Source organism: Apiospora marii (assembly GCF_038362585.1).
Source record: "Apiospora marii strain CBS 49790 chromosome Unknown utg000001l_segment0_segment0, whole genome shotgun sequence".
NCBI classification, from domain to species: domain Eukaryota; kingdom Fungi; phylum Ascomycota; class Sordariomycetes; order Amphisphaeriales; family Apiosporaceae; genus Apiospora; species Apiospora marii.
In genome coordinates this window covers 177,286-191,574 of record NW_027117372.1, presented here as the reverse complement: position 1 = coordinate 191,574, position 14,289 = coordinate 177,286, and the positions used below count along the sequence as shown (strand labels likewise).

Genomic DNA, 14,289 nt, shown 5'->3' with positions numbered 1-14,289 from the left:
TGTCGTTGCTTTCTTTTCTATCGGAGACGGGAACTCCTTGTAGGCAACCAGATTTTTATTTTTGATGAGTAAATATATTCTCATCTTCCCCAGGTAGTGGAAGAGGGCGTGGATTACAGCTACACATTATAGTTATGTATATAAACTTAAGACACTATGGATCACTTCACAAACCCGCCGCACACCCCGCCACCACCCCCGTATCATGCACCACCGCCCCGCCCACCACCGTCAACACCGAGCTCAGCTTCCGCAGGTCCTCGTCCGGCACCGCGAAGTAGTCCTCACTCAACACCACCACGTCCCCCAGCCGCCCCACCTCCAGCGCCCCCAGCAGGGGCTCGTCGGGCCCGCCCAGGAACCACTGGTTGGCCCGCGTGTACATGCGCAGGAACTCGGCGCGGCTGATTTGTTGGTCCTCGTTGATCTGCTCGCCCAGCGCGTTCTTCCCCGCGACGGCGTAGTACGCCTGCACCCACGGGTTCATGGGCGCGATCTGCATGCCGTCCCCGCCGATGCCGGCGGGCACGCCGCTGTCGACGATGGTGCGGTAGGGCGGCCCCGCGCTCGGGCCCGTGCCGGAGAGGTACTGCCAGCTCGACAGGTTGACGCCGCCGCCGAGCTTCTTGAGGCGGGCGAGGTACTCGGCCGTGATGAGGGGCACGTGGGCGACGACCCAGCGGAGGTCCCGGATCCCGCCCAGGTCGGCGAGCTCCGCGTCCACCTTCTCGAACGCCTCGATCTGCGTCTGGAAGTCCGTCGCCGTCAGCGAGTGCACCTCCACCCGCCACCGCGCCTTCGCCGTCGCCAGCGCCGCGGCCTCGAACACGGGCCCCCCGCTGTAGTCGTCGAGGTCGGCGATGAACTCGCCGATCCCGCCCGTGCGCACCATGTCGCCGCCGAAGAAGGGAAACGCGTTGCGCAGCCGCTGCGTCAGCGCCGGCACCCCGGTCTCGTTGTCCTGGTGCAGGTAGTTGACGCGCAGGCGCACGAGGCCCCGCTTCTCCCGGTACACGGCCAGCCACGGGTCGTACATGGCGTAGTTGTCCTCGTGGGCCGCGCCGTCGGCGGGCGTGCCCGTCGCCTGGAACGCGCCCTGGTCCAGGTGCGTCGTGATGCCCATTTCGGCGGCGTAGGCCATGGCGTCCCGCACGCCGCGCGTGCGATTACTAAAAGTGAGCTGCTGCCGCACCGCGAGCAGGGCCTTGCCGTTCTCCTCGCCCGCCGCGATGGTGCCGTTGGCGCTGATGGCGACGGGCCCCGCGGCGGCCAGGGAGGTGGCGGGCTCGGACTCGAAGTAGGCCTTGCCCAGGCTGTTGGTCACGCTCGGCCCGTTGAAGCCGATCGAGATGAAGGCCGGGTGCTGCGGCAGCGCCTTATCGAGCTCCTCGAGCGTCGGCAGCCGGCGCTCGCGAAACTGGTTCGGGTGGAAGCCGCCGATGGTGGTGATGAAGCTGCCCGGCGGCACGGCGTCGCGGCTGGCGCGGGTGGAAAAGGTCTGCTGCACGTCGGCGACCGAGTAGGCGTTCTCGAGCGGGGTGTGGTAGCCCGGCCGGTTGCCCATCAGGACGATGTGGTTGTGGCTCTCGACCAGGCCCGGGACCGCCACGCGCCCGCCTAGGTCGATGGTCGGCGGGCTGCCGAGGAAGCTCTTGCGCGCGTCGTCCACGCTGTCGCCCACGTAGACGATGTTTCCCTCCTTGATGCCGACGACTGTGGCCTTTGTCTCGGCCGCGTCCATGGTGTGGATCGTGCCGTTGAAGAGCAGCAGGTCACCTCGAAGCGCGCCGTTCTTGTACGATTGGGCCACATCCGCCAACTTGCCGCAGACGGCCAGGTCGTCTTGGGGCGTGATGGCTGCCGCTTTGGCGCCCCATGACTGGGCGACAAGCGATAGCAACAGTGGCGCGCTCTTCAAATGCATCTTGGTCCTGGTGTTTCCTTCGCTAGCCAGAGAAGAGAGTGAGAGAAACGGCCATAATGACTCGCCAGGGGAACCAAAATGCAGGTAGCAGGTTTATATCATGAGGCATCGCGTACGCACGTACCTGACTCGCAGGACTCGCATAATATAAAATTCCCGCAGCGTCGTAGCCATGGACGGGAATGGGGTCAAGATCACGGCAACGGCGATTCTTTTGTTGGGGTAATGTCGCACCCGGGCGGATACTCCCCTTAAGCTAGGGGTTCGTGCGGCCTGGCTGTGTATGTAGCCAAGCATCAGGCACCAGGACTGTCCAATCAGCCCAGGCCTCACCAAGTGGAGCCATGCATTACTACGCTGCTATACCCTGTAGTATATCTCAATATCTCTTCTCCTTATACACTTACTTCTTAGATCCGTGTTGCATGGCCTTAGACCGCAACTTGTCGCTGTACTGAAGCTAACCAGCTTTGTTTGAATACCTATTGATGATAGAACTAAGCTGCAATCGAAATAATGGTAACTCATACGCTCAAACCTCGCAGTCGGCTACTGCGATAGAGGTTAAATACCTGCAGGCTCTCGTAATGGCTCGGAAGAGCCCTGTCAAGCGGGACCAACTCTCATGAACTCCTGAGCATGAGAATGTGTAGTTTTAGGGGGAAAAGACGGCGCATAACCTGCATCGTACTTCGCACCGGGATTGGTCGTGGATCGAAGGACTCCCGAGCCAGCGCATCGTATGTCCATCGGGGCGTATCCGAGCCCTCAAAGTCAACTCATCTGACACCAATACATCACTGGCTCAGCTTCGCCGTCATATGCTGTTTCCCACACAGCTACTCCCGGCTTCAAGAGCGAGTGACAGAGAAAGAAAAACTCACGAATCCTGTCTCCAGGCTGAGAATCTCGTTCACCAAGACGCAAAGCTTGGCGCAGTCCAGCACGACACACTCCATAGCCTCACGGTAGATAATATAATCCGACAGCTCGAACCCCACGGCAAACCCGACCTGCCTGACTGAGTGCCGGACCCCGATGTCGTTGCACCTCAGCTTCATATGGTACCAGGGGTTGGTCAGGCGGTCATCCTGCCTTACCGACTGCCACCACGCCACGTCCTCGACGTACTCGTACAACTACTACCGCATCCGATCCACGGACTCGGGGTCCAGCTACAGAAACGCGACAATGCACCGAGGGTCTGGTTGCTGATACCGCACGCGCCGGCGTCGTCGCTCATCGGATCGCCGTCGGGGTCGATCTCATTGTCGAGCTTGAAGATATGGGGGTCTTGCACGAGTCTCGCCTAGGGAGAAACCGAAGCTAATGCAGAACCGTCTCGGATAAGAAGACAGGGAGGACCCCTCAACCAGTAGTTGTACTTCGTCAGCGTGAGCATCTTCTCCTTGGAGCAGTCTGCATAGAACACGCTGGATATGATGACATGGTTTCCCTTCTGTCGTTGCTCTCGTGTCTTTGCTTCTGGGAGGTTAAGTCTCCTCCCCCCTGTGCGTATCAGCCGCCGCTTGCAGGATAAGGACGTATACACGTGTATCCGAATTTCCTAGCGATTCACCATTAGTAGCTTACGTCTACTGTTATTCGTCGATCACCAAGTTGGCCTCGTCCAGGAAAGTCTGCAGGTGTATCTTCTTGAGCCAGGATGGCATGAGATTCATGAGGTCCCCGACCTTGATCGTCTCGCCTCTGCACTTGCACCTCTGCACGAGGCATCCGCGCCCGTCTACCGCGATGTTGGCGACAGTAAAGGCGGAAACGTCCAACGTCGACAGTGTCGGGCCAAAGATGGAAGGCACTTATTGGTGCAAGCTGCTTCAGCGAGGGGAGAAAGGGGACGTTATGACAGCGGTGGCCATTCTTAGACCGATCGTAGTAGCCATGGTTGTTGGTTTGCGTCTGTTTTTTCGGATTTGGCGGCTGTTCCCACGGTTTACGGGAGGATGAGGCTGACACAAGGATAGCACGAGACCTCTGAGGCTGTATTATGATTGCAACTGTAGGCGGAGAACCGTGATTTGATAATGCAGATGTGGAAGGCAAAGTGGTTAGTTACAGTACATGAAATTTGATCTCCTATCTGATTAGCTACAACGAAGCTCGCAGGAGTATCAGGAATCTACTGGAACACTTCCAACTGGGCGGCGATTTGGTGTTCTCGACTTGCCTTTCTGGAAGTAGCGATGCCATCGTGTCACCCATACAGTCTCACAACCAGACTTTCCCCCTATTTCCGGGCTATACCCGCCCCCAATGTTTCCGAAACACAATCATCAGATCTGGTGTTCTCATTGAGCAATTTGCAATTGACGGTTGCCTATAAGAAATCCTCGTGGGACGACCATCTTCTCGTTCAAGTATGGGCAGGTGCGGCCCGCATCGCCAATGGGTAGTTTCTTCACCCCGACATGGGGTTTTGACGTACGTTGGGTGTACCTCGGTGAGCTTCTGATTCAGGCCAGCCCGCCTCACTAGCTCATAAAGTGCGACTAAATAACGAACGCGGTGCGCGCCCGTACAGCTGGCACTGGAAGATAAGAAACGAGGCACCATCAATGCCATGCTAAACTGTCCGACTACTGCACCAATCTGCATCACTTCTACCAGGAACGCGGGTGCCTAATGCAGCCTGCGAGTCTCTCTATTAACCAATCGAAATGGGCAATTGAAGGCACGTCTGGCGCTTTGCGTGACTCGGTGGTCGTCCGAAAAGACTTGGCTCTGGAACACAGATGAAGCCAATGGCAAATAACGTTTTGTGTCGGATGAACACAAATCTTGGTCGGTCTTGGCCAAGCGCTAAGCGAAAATCGCGCCTTGCTCTATGTTCTGTCCCCGTGTCCCCATTCACCGCCGTTATTAGGCGCGACCGGGGTAAGAAAGTACCGCAGACCCATCCCAGAGATTTGCCCTCGTGTACCAGCTAGTACCAGCTAGCCAAAGGCCGACTTGGAGTCCCGTTGCTAGATGTGCTCAGGGTATATAAGGTTTGGCAAGCATCCAGGGTCGATGTTTCCACCCCTTGACCATGACTCCCGCCGAATCCGGGGATGGGAGATCGGCGATCTAAACCGCACATCACCTGACACATCCGGCTACAGCACCCCAAACTGAGATCAAATCTGCGGAATATATACACGCATACCTCGGCATACGTCCCGTTTCCTGTTTGTCAACTATTTCTCCTGGTGCCCAGGAAGCCGAGGAAGCTCGGAGAAAGCGGGATCATACATACTCAGGGAGAGGAACAGATGTGTAGAATCTGTTTCCGCAGAGCCCCTGTTCTTTGAGCGTGAGAATGACCTTCAGCAATGAACATCGACTGCCTAAAGCGCTCGTGCGTTGCAGCTCATGCAACAAACAGTTCCCCGAGAAGTTTATTCATATCCCGATGTGGGCTATGTCGACAACACCATGTGATATGTAGTAAAGAAACGATTGGCGTTTGGTGTTTCGTTGCCGCTTGGGGGAACGCAAAATTGATTCAATTTAGAAGGAGGGATGGAGGAAAACGACGATGATAAATAGTAATCTTCTGGCATATCAATACCACGGACCATTCAATCAAGCCCCTATCTTCGTACACAGCAGCAACACACAAGACCCATTATCTTTTCTTTGAGCGAAATAACAATATAACCATGACCATCGTCAACGATACCCAAAAACCACGTCGCATCAAACCTCCCCACGTAGAGAGCCTGCCGCTGCGGGTAGAGAACGTGGTTGAGGAACGGTGTTCCGATCCGTTTAATGGCGGCCCGGTGGCAGATGCGCAGATCGTCTCGGCAGCCCATCGTGAATCATCATCTCCTCTAGCTGCCGAGCTGACATACGACGACGGTGAATATCCATATTTTGTCCCTTACTCTCCCGACTCTCCACAGTCGGAAGCGTCTTTCGACTCTCTCGATTCTCTCGAAACTCACGACTCTCTGGATTCCCTGGACTTTCTGGACTCTCTAGACACTGTCGACAACCTCGACCTTCACGAGTCTCTCGACGCCGTGTACACTTGGTATCCCCACTTTCCGCGCTCCCCTCGATCCATTGTTTCTTCAGCCCCCTGCTCCTCCTCCCAACTACCACGCCCCGCCCGCTCGTCCATCTCATCCACCTCCACCGCCCCAACCTTCAGCTCCTACACCCCCCTGATCCAGTCCTACCTGTCCCGCGTATCCTTCAAAGGCGGCCTGAACTCGGAGCTCGCGGGCGCAGTTTCTTCTCTCCCAGCCACCCACCACCGTGAGACCGGGTTCTACCACCACCTGGCAACCCAGCTGCGCGACGCCGGCGTCCGCCTCTCCGAAATCTACTTCGCGAAGTGGACGCCACCAGCGACTAGGGATTCGTCGTCCTCGAGGACCTGGCAGCCAGCGGCTGCACGTTCGGCAAGCCCGAGTAGTCCTTATCCGCCGACCAGGTTCGCGCCGGCGTCGACACGTACCTATGGTAGCAGTAGCAATAAGGCGGCTTCCTTGGGGAAATCATTCGCGAACTCCTGAAGCCCGGTCCCGCGACGCCGTCGCGCCCCGAAACATCAGAGGGCCCGACGGCGGCCGCTCCGACGAGCACACGCCTCTATTACTCGATCGTGAGCGCATCCGAGGCGCCTTCGAGCCTCTATGGAAGGAATCAAACGATGCTAAACCCCCCTTATCACCATCGACGGCGGAATTCCAGTGCATAGTCCCCGGTAACCCCAACATCGTTAACATATTCTTAGCCCCGGCGGGAGAGCCGGGATTCCTGGACTGGCAGACCCTGTCCCACGGCAACGAAATCCACGACGTAGCCTACTTCGTGGCGATCTCCTTGACCGTGGCCGACCCCCGGGCAATCGGGGAGAGCATCGTGAGGTCATATATGGAAGCCATGCGGCGCCAAGGCGGTCCTTGCGTGAAGTGGGAAGACGCATGACTCGAGTACCAGAAACACCCGCTCCACGGTTACGTGCTATGTCTGGCGCAGCGGGAGATGCAGTCGCAGAAGAACATATGGGTGATGACATGACCTTACATTACGGCCATACTAGAGCACTCTATGGTTGGTTCACGATGAGAAGCAGCATGAACAAGGGTGGAAATAATTGGTGTGCGACGCTTTTGTAACGGTCAATACGTTGAGTGAAGCTTCCCATGATAGATTCGCATACGAAATCTATTAGCTGTCGATTCAATATAGCAACTTTTCTAGTGTATTCGTGATACCTGCAACTGAGACATCGAAGGCCTTCCTGCGCACAAGACTTCATTCCAGGGTCGCTCTAACTAATTCTGTGACTGTGCCACCTCTTGCGCGCATGAGCTTTACAGCTTACTTTGGAGCAGTGATAGCTGATCTCTCCCGGGCTGAAGGGGCGATAGTGGAGGAATGAATGCCCGTTCACCCTCCATTGTACGGCCTCCCCGTACTCAGGCGCTCCCAGCTCCTCTAGAGCCTTTTTCAATTCCTGTGAAGCAAGAATCATGGCGATATACATGGGACTTACCCATTGGGCCCCAGAATAGAAATCCCCAAACATGGGCATTCCGTGTGCTGCAAACAGCCGAATGGCTGCGACGTCCTCAGCATTGCACAATAGAGTAACAATGTCATGTAGTGTCCGAGGGGATTGACTCAAGTGCATGCGGATATCTAACATGTTCTCGTCCAGGATGAATGATATGAACATGCCATTCTGAGACTGATGCTTTCCCGCATCTATATAAGTCTTGATAATCCGCACCCATTCGTTTGCAGACGGATGGGCTCCCGATTCATGAAGTATTCGTGCAATGTCCACATGGCCCCCACGGGCGGCGCCCTTCATCGCACAAGGGGCGTTGGGGTCGACACCCTTCTCTAGTAGCAGTCGTAATGTACTCTCGTGACCTCGGCTGGTAGTTATCTCGAAAGGTGTGATGGTTGGTACGTAGCTCAGGTCTGGGCTCCATTTGAGGGACGCTATCTGCTTATTGGCATTGAGGTACCGATGAATAGTGAACAGCCGCCGAACTAGATCATTGTTTTCGTGGTAGCAGGCAATGCCTAATAGTTCGTGAAGGAAGTTGAGACTCATGTACTCGGCGTGATCGAGGAGAGTGTTTGTCATCTCGCGAAGATCGAGCTGTGCAGATCTGATGATCAAGGATTCGATCAAGTTTCGGTGCCAGCCTTCCGATGTGTGCCTGTACTTTCGGACGAGAAGTAGCTTGAGCATCAAGAAATCTTCCCGCTCAAAGGCCACCACCAAAGCATCGCCCTTCATTGGATCAAGAGCGCCATGGTCCAATATCTCTTGGGCGATATCGTACTGCCCTGACTTAGCAGCTGCGATCAGAAGTTTCCCAAGGGTACCATCCTGGGTTGTTGAGTACTTGATGTGATGACTATTCTCGGAGCTGAGATAGTTTCTGATCGGTTCGAGCTGGCCAATGAGTATTTGGAGACGCATTATGTTGACTCTGGGCCGTTGGTCGAAGTGTCCCCTATAAGATTCGCCCTGGTGAATTCCGGGGAGCAGCTCATGGTCAATACCTAGTGCGCGCATAATGCCTTGATGTTCTTTGACCGTGTCCTCCAGAGCGGTCTTATATATGATCCTCAGATAATCATGGCGTTGTTCCTGCCGGCTTCGTTCTCTTTCCTCGCACTGCTGTCGGATCACTTCATTCACAGAATTGTCGAAGTGAGCTGGCAAGGACCCGTCCCTAAGATTGCCGCTGTTTGAATACTTGATGATGAAGGAAGCCGCGAAGTCACTGAGGCTGTCGAGCGGAGCTTGACAATTGCACCATGGACAGATGGTGATGTCGTGCCACTTCCCGGGGCGTAGAAGCTGTGTATCGTTGATACACAGTAAGATCTCTTGATTAAAGATATCTGTTATCAATATGATTAGCAAAATCGATCGGAATGAATCTCCAGAAGAGAAGAAGCACCCACGATTGACCCGTCTCCATTGCAATAACACCCGGATATCAGCTGTGGAACCTCTGTCTTTAGGTTCAGGGTCTAAATCATGGAGTAGAAGTCCAGGGTTGTTGGACTGAGAGTTTGAGTCGGAGGATGATGAGCTGTCTTCTGATTGACAGACCGACCAGGGACACTGTCCAACCACCGCCTCTTTCAGGATTGCCCGAAGGCATTCCAGTGGCAAGTCCACCAGGCCTTTTGCAGGCATCTTGATGGAAACCAATGTTTGAGGTTGCGATCAGGTTGGCGTTGGTCCACGAGAATGTCTTGGGGCAGAGAGGTTGAATTGACGAAGTTGCTGTGAAAAAAGAAGGTGGATGCAAGACGGAGAGCAGGGCAGATCTTTGGCGTTTGCAACCCCACCAGAGCTTTGGCGTGGTTCACGGTTGCAAAACGAGTGCTTGGGTGAGTTTTGAGAACTCTTGAAGTGAGGAAGGAGCTCCCTGGAGCGTGTGTTGGTCTCTCACTAAGGGTGGGTGGGTTAGGTGTTTGGATTCTGGTCCAGGGCAGCAACTGCAGGTGGTGCCTACAACTATGAGTGCTTGGGTCAACCCAGTGAGCTTGGTTGCAGGTGCAAGATTTGATTCATTGCGATTGTTCAGTTGTGCCTGGTTGATGTTGCTCGCAGGCAGCGAGCTGGGGAGGAAGTCGCGACTGCCTTTGCCCACACCCGGCCCACCCTTCTCGAGCAGCAACCATCAGCAAACACAAATAATTTGCCCATCTCGCACCTCTTACTGAAGCCGCCAAAGAAGTATTAATACAGAAGTAGAGGTAAGAAATCCAATTAAAGACTTGTTCTCTCCCATTTTCTTTTTGTGTGCCTGGCCATCGGTTGAAAGTATATGTATGTAGATACGTCTGACCTGATACACCAGACCCAAAGCCGAGTCATCCATACCAAACCAAAGCAAAGAAGTAAAAATCACACAAAACTCATTCAAATCATATCATCGCGCTTGACGTACGTCACGCTCACCCGGTGCGACTTGTAAATGACGTCGTGCCGGTGCTCGAGGCTGTTGAGCTCGACGTCGCTGCCCGTGTCGTCGACGAGCCCGCCGCCGCTCACGACAACGGGACCGGCGCTGCGGTGGCTGCTGACGAGGTAGGGGTCCCTTCCCGACGACAGCTTGATGTTGCTGTTGCCCGTGCGGCTCGTGGCGGTGGCGGCACCGCTGCGCTTCGCCGAGCTGCTCATCGAGGCGCCGTGGTGCACCAGCGACTTGAGGGACGGCAGGCACACGACCACGACGGCCGCTACCAGTTCGGCCATGGAGAGGACGTCTGTGAAAGGGAGTCAGCTCGAGGAGCTTACGTCGAGTGGTTGTGTGGCATGTAGGCCCTGAATAGGGGGTTTCAACTTACAGACGTTGGTCCAAGCGTGCGTGACCTGCATCGTGACGAACCGGCCGATGCTCGTGCCCAGCGTGATGATCCCCGAAGAGAAGGTGGCTGTCAAACCGGCCAAGTACCATTTGTTGATATGTAGACCAGGTAACAGGGGAAAGGGAATGGAGAAAACTGTGGTGGCACGTCAGCAACATCATCTCGGTAAGATAGCGCCAATAGGTAGACCAGGCGACATACTCAAGATATCAGAGATTAGGTTGAGCGACCAGTCAATCCGTGTTACGGTCATCGAATTAAAAGTGCTGCACTCGCCGTCGAGGCTCCAATTGACCGCGACGTTGGCGCCGCACCAAAACGTATCCACGAAGACGGTGGTGAGGAAGAAGCAGACGGTCAGGCCCGTCGTGAGGTAGAGCAGCTGGCGCAGCTTGGGCATCGTGGGCGGGACCAGCCGGTAGTAGAAGGAGATGAGCGCCAGCTCGGGCAGGTAGACGCCCGAGTCGTAAAAGTAGTTGCCCGCGAAGGACACCTTGAGCAGGGAGATCTGGTCCTCCATAGGCGTGCGCGGGTCGAAATCGTCGTCCATGCCCCCCAGGTTGTACGCCATGACGTCGGTCGCGAACAGCGCGATGAGGTCGCAGGCCGAGGCGACGATGAACCAGTCGCTGATGGTGAGCCGCGTCCGCTGCAGGCCGAGCCGGAGGAAGAGGCGCATCGAGACGAAGACCATGGCCACGGCCATGAGCGTGGCCTCGACGGGCTGTGGTGTTGCAGCATCACACGTTAGCCTTCGAGATCGTGCCAGTCCATTGTGGGTAGCTGGGAATGCCGATCCGATCGCTACGACCAGGATTCGGGTCTGGGGAGCAGAAAGTTAACACCAAAGAGAGCAAACGTACCACGACGGCCGACTGGTGAATCCCACCACCCTCAGACATGATATTACCGCACCCGAGTAATGATATATAGTAGAAAGGAGCGTCGATATTGGGTCGTCGTCGACGACGAGGCTCGAAGGAGAGGCTTAAGTTGAATCACCACCACATCCCAATCATATGCTCCGCAAATGGGGAAATGCCAATGCAAACGTCGCATGGGGTCTCCAGGACTTCTAATATGCCCGATGCAAACAGTCGATCATGGGGCTCCGTCGTCATCCTCTCGCGCGATTGCCCAATTATCCAAAAGCAACCTACCTCTCAAAACTCTTGTCTCCCCAAGAGGCGAGTCGGAAGCCCAGAGCCTGTCACAGAGGGCTTGTTACGCGAGAAGGAATATGCGTTGCGTGCCCACTGCGGCATGGCAAGCGAGAGGGGGTTCCATATCTTTCGTTTTCGCTCACCCTATACCCTCACACCTCCTCGGGCCGCCCAGGGGTATCAGGTGCAGAGGAGAGTGGTGAGTGGTTGTTCGCCCTTATCTCTCGCAATATGCATGAATTTCTCCTGAATGCAGGTGTCAAGCGAACCGTTACATTCTTCCCGTTCAGTCGCAGCCTTCTTCTTTCTTCTCCCGTCCCACCACCTTGCCCGGTGTGTAACAGTAAGCGAGCAGGGATGACGGAGGGACTTGGCAGACGGAAAGAAGAAGGTGGTCACTGGTGTGGTGCGATTGATTCAATCATGTTTCGCTGGCCTTACAACGGGGGGTGCATGGGAGAGAAGAAGAAACGGCTCGCGGAATTGGCTGACCCGCCGGTCCGCCGGCGTGCTTAGGGCTTAGAGTGCTGTGGGACCAACGGCTTAGGTACGAATGAGTGGGAAATAGGACCCTGGTGAGCTTGCCGCGGGTGCGCCCAGACGGTGGGGTTTCTGAGCTTGGCTGCATGGGCCGAGATTGATCTGTCTGCACTCAGCAAAATGCGCATAGAGGCCTCTTCTCGATTCGAGTCTCAAAAACTCCAGGGGTGAGAGATATTGAGAACTACACTGCATATCATTCCAGCAGAGGCTGTTACGATGGCTGGGATGTCGATGAGACTTCGGATGGTCGGTTTGGTAGGGCAAGGTTGCAATTGCACACTCTTTGGGGTTTGACAGAGAACGACCGTTGCGCTAATTTGTTTGGTTCATCGTATCTGGGAGAAAGAGAGGGTCGCATCCACAGGGGACTTGTGAGTTGGACCCCTGCCCTGCACTGGCCAGCAACAGCTGCAGAGCCAGTGGCACGTTGCTAGTTCCAGAAGCTGGCCGGCCTGGAACCAACACACCCTCCGTGCCTCTGCCCTGCCTCTGTAGCTTGCCAGCTACATACAGTAAGCAGTCCTGCTGGCCCTCTCCAATCACCTCCAGCCCTTTGCGTCCTCTGCGACCCCGACGCAAATCTCCGCGCGACGGTCCCATTGGCCCCGGATAAATTACTCTATCTGCGCTGTCCCTCTCTACACCCAGCATGTATTTCCCACAATTATCGAGCAATGTCGTCTGAGGCCACACCCCCCTGTCCGGCTTGGCGTCGAAAAGTTCCTGGGGTGGGTGGTGTGCAGTTTTGGAGGTCTGCGAAAGCTTGGACAGCTTGGACAGGCTTGGAGACCCTCCGCCGTCCCGCTGCTGATCCCGTCTTTTACTTTATATTGATCTCGAGGAACACTTTGTCCCCCTCGGTTAAAGTGTCATGTTGGCTTCTATGATCCTTCTCTCTGTCGCACAGTGGCTTTCTCTTCCCGCCCTTACTGCAGCAGCACCTGCCAGATCTTCTTTCTTTTTGGTGTAAGAACGGCCCCGAGCACCGAGCCCCGAGCAACCCGCTGATCACAATGGATCACTTCATTGACGGCAAGGATGTCATGGTAAGCACACTTGTTACCGCTCTGACGCTCCCGCGTTGAGATCCTTAGTTCTGCAGTGACTGGTTGCAGCTGTCACTGCTTTATGACATGCACGCTTGGACTCACATCACAATTACGTTAATTAGATATCCGAATGGATTCTCCTCGCTATCGCTCTGGTCTTCGTTGCACTGCGCATCTACACGCGCCTCTTGCGTCTCCGGCAGCGACTTGACTGGTCCGACTACCTGCTCCTGGCGTCGGCCGGGATCGCTATTGGACTGATCATCTGCGACACCTTGACCTACCAGATGGGCGTGCTCGACGAGTACGAGACCTCTGAGAGGCTGTCCAAGGTAAGTGATGCCCAACGACGATCCCAATCCAAGATGACGAGGACTGACCAACGATGTTCAGATCTCTTTCGCATCCAACTACTTCTACGACTTCGGTATGGGCTTCCCCAAGCTCAGCATGCTGGCCTTCTACTGGGCCTTCTTCCGGAGTAGCATCAGCTCGGGCATGCGCAAGCTCCTCTACGGCATCACCGCCTTCGTGTGCATCTGCTATCTGACCATCCTCTTTGACGACACCTTCTTCTGCGGTGTGCCCGTGTCCGTGCAGTGGTCACAGGAAGAGGGCGCCTGCAGCGTCTTTTACGCACCCGAGCCCTTCATTCTCAACTTCACGCTCAACCTGACTTGCTACCTCGTCGGTAAGTCTGCGCATGTACCCACAGATTGACCTTCGTCGCCGTCCAACTGAGAAGCCGATGACTGACCGTGTGCTTGCTAGTCTACGCCATCCCCCTCATCCTGTTGATCCAGGGTGTCCTGACGGCCTCCACCGGCCTTGCCGTTACCTTCGTCTTCGGTACCCTGACAATCTTCACCACCATCGTCCGCTTTGCCTGCCTCAAGATCGGCACTGGCCAGGAGAACCTCGTCTGTAAGTTTGATGCATCTTCCATGAAGACTGACGGTCCAAGTGCGAACAGTCAGCTGACTATGGTGCCACAGATCCCCTCAGCATGCTCGAGATGGCGCTCGCCATCACCGTCGTCGCCCTCCCGGGTCTCAAGCCCCTTGTTGGCCGCCGCGCCAGACGCGACTCGGATGTCGACGAGGAGACCGTCCATGTCACCCATGACAAGAAGAACCAGCTCAAGTAGGCTGGTGAGAACAAAAGCGTCGCTGTTTTATTGATCATTGAGAAGAGATTGGCTGACTACGTTGACGATGTCTACCATATCTCTTCGACCAAATGG

At 55.6% G+C, this 14,289-nt stretch overlaps 5 protein-coding genes across 5 annotated transcripts; 2 read left to right on the top strand and 3 right to left on the bottom strand.

Annotated features, from left to right (window-relative positions):
- Positions 1-166: 166 nt before the first annotated feature.
- Positions 167-1,924, bottom strand: PG985_000061 (uncharacterized protein; the record flags this gene model as incomplete). Its single annotated transcript, XM_066819830.1, has 1 exon — positions 167-1,924. One exon carries the CDS (start codon positions 1,922-1,924, stop codon positions 167-169), a length of 1,758 nt encoding a protein of 585 aa, XP_066690709.1.
- A 3,662-nt stretch (positions 1,925-5,586) lies between these two features.
- On the top strand, positions 5,587-6,865 carry PG985_000060 (kinase-like domain-containing protein; the record flags this gene model as incomplete). Its single annotated transcript, XM_066819829.1, has 2 exons — positions 5,587-6,388; positions 6,453-6,865. The coding sequence occupies 2 exons, from the start codon at positions 5,587-5,589 to the stop codon at positions 6,863-6,865; spliced, it is 1,215 nt and encodes a 404-aa protein (XP_066690708.1).
- Positions 6,866-7,211: 346 nt separating this feature from the next.
- PG985_000059 (uncharacterized protein) lies at positions 7,212-9,110 on the bottom strand (the record flags this gene model as incomplete). Its single annotated transcript, XM_066819828.1, has 2 exons — positions 7,212-8,809; positions 8,873-9,110. 2 exons carry the CDS (start codon positions 9,108-9,110, stop codon positions 7,212-7,214), a joined length of 1,836 nt encoding a protein of 611 aa, XP_066690707.1.
- Positions 9,111-9,842: 732 nt separating this feature from the next.
- PG985_000058 (archaeal flagellin n-terminal) lies at positions 9,843-11,193 on the bottom strand (the record flags this gene model as incomplete). Its single annotated transcript, XM_066819827.1, has 4 exons — positions 9,843-10,189; positions 10,271-10,357; positions 10,493-11,015; positions 11,155-11,193. 4 exons carry the CDS (start codon positions 11,191-11,193, stop codon positions 9,843-9,845), a joined length of 996 nt encoding a protein of 331 aa, XP_066690706.1.
- A 1,817-nt stretch (positions 11,194-13,010) lies between these two features.
- Positions 13,011-14,193, top strand: PG985_000057 (uncharacterized protein; the record flags this gene model as incomplete). The annotated part of the gene is made up of 5 exons (XM_066819826.1): positions 13,011-13,043; positions 13,169-13,378; positions 13,440-13,737; positions 13,818-13,970; positions 14,042-14,193. 5 exons carry the CDS (start codon positions 13,011-13,013, stop codon positions 14,191-14,193), a joined length of 846 nt encoding a protein of 281 aa, XP_066690705.1.
- Between the last annotated feature and the right edge of the window lie 96 nt (positions 14,194-14,289).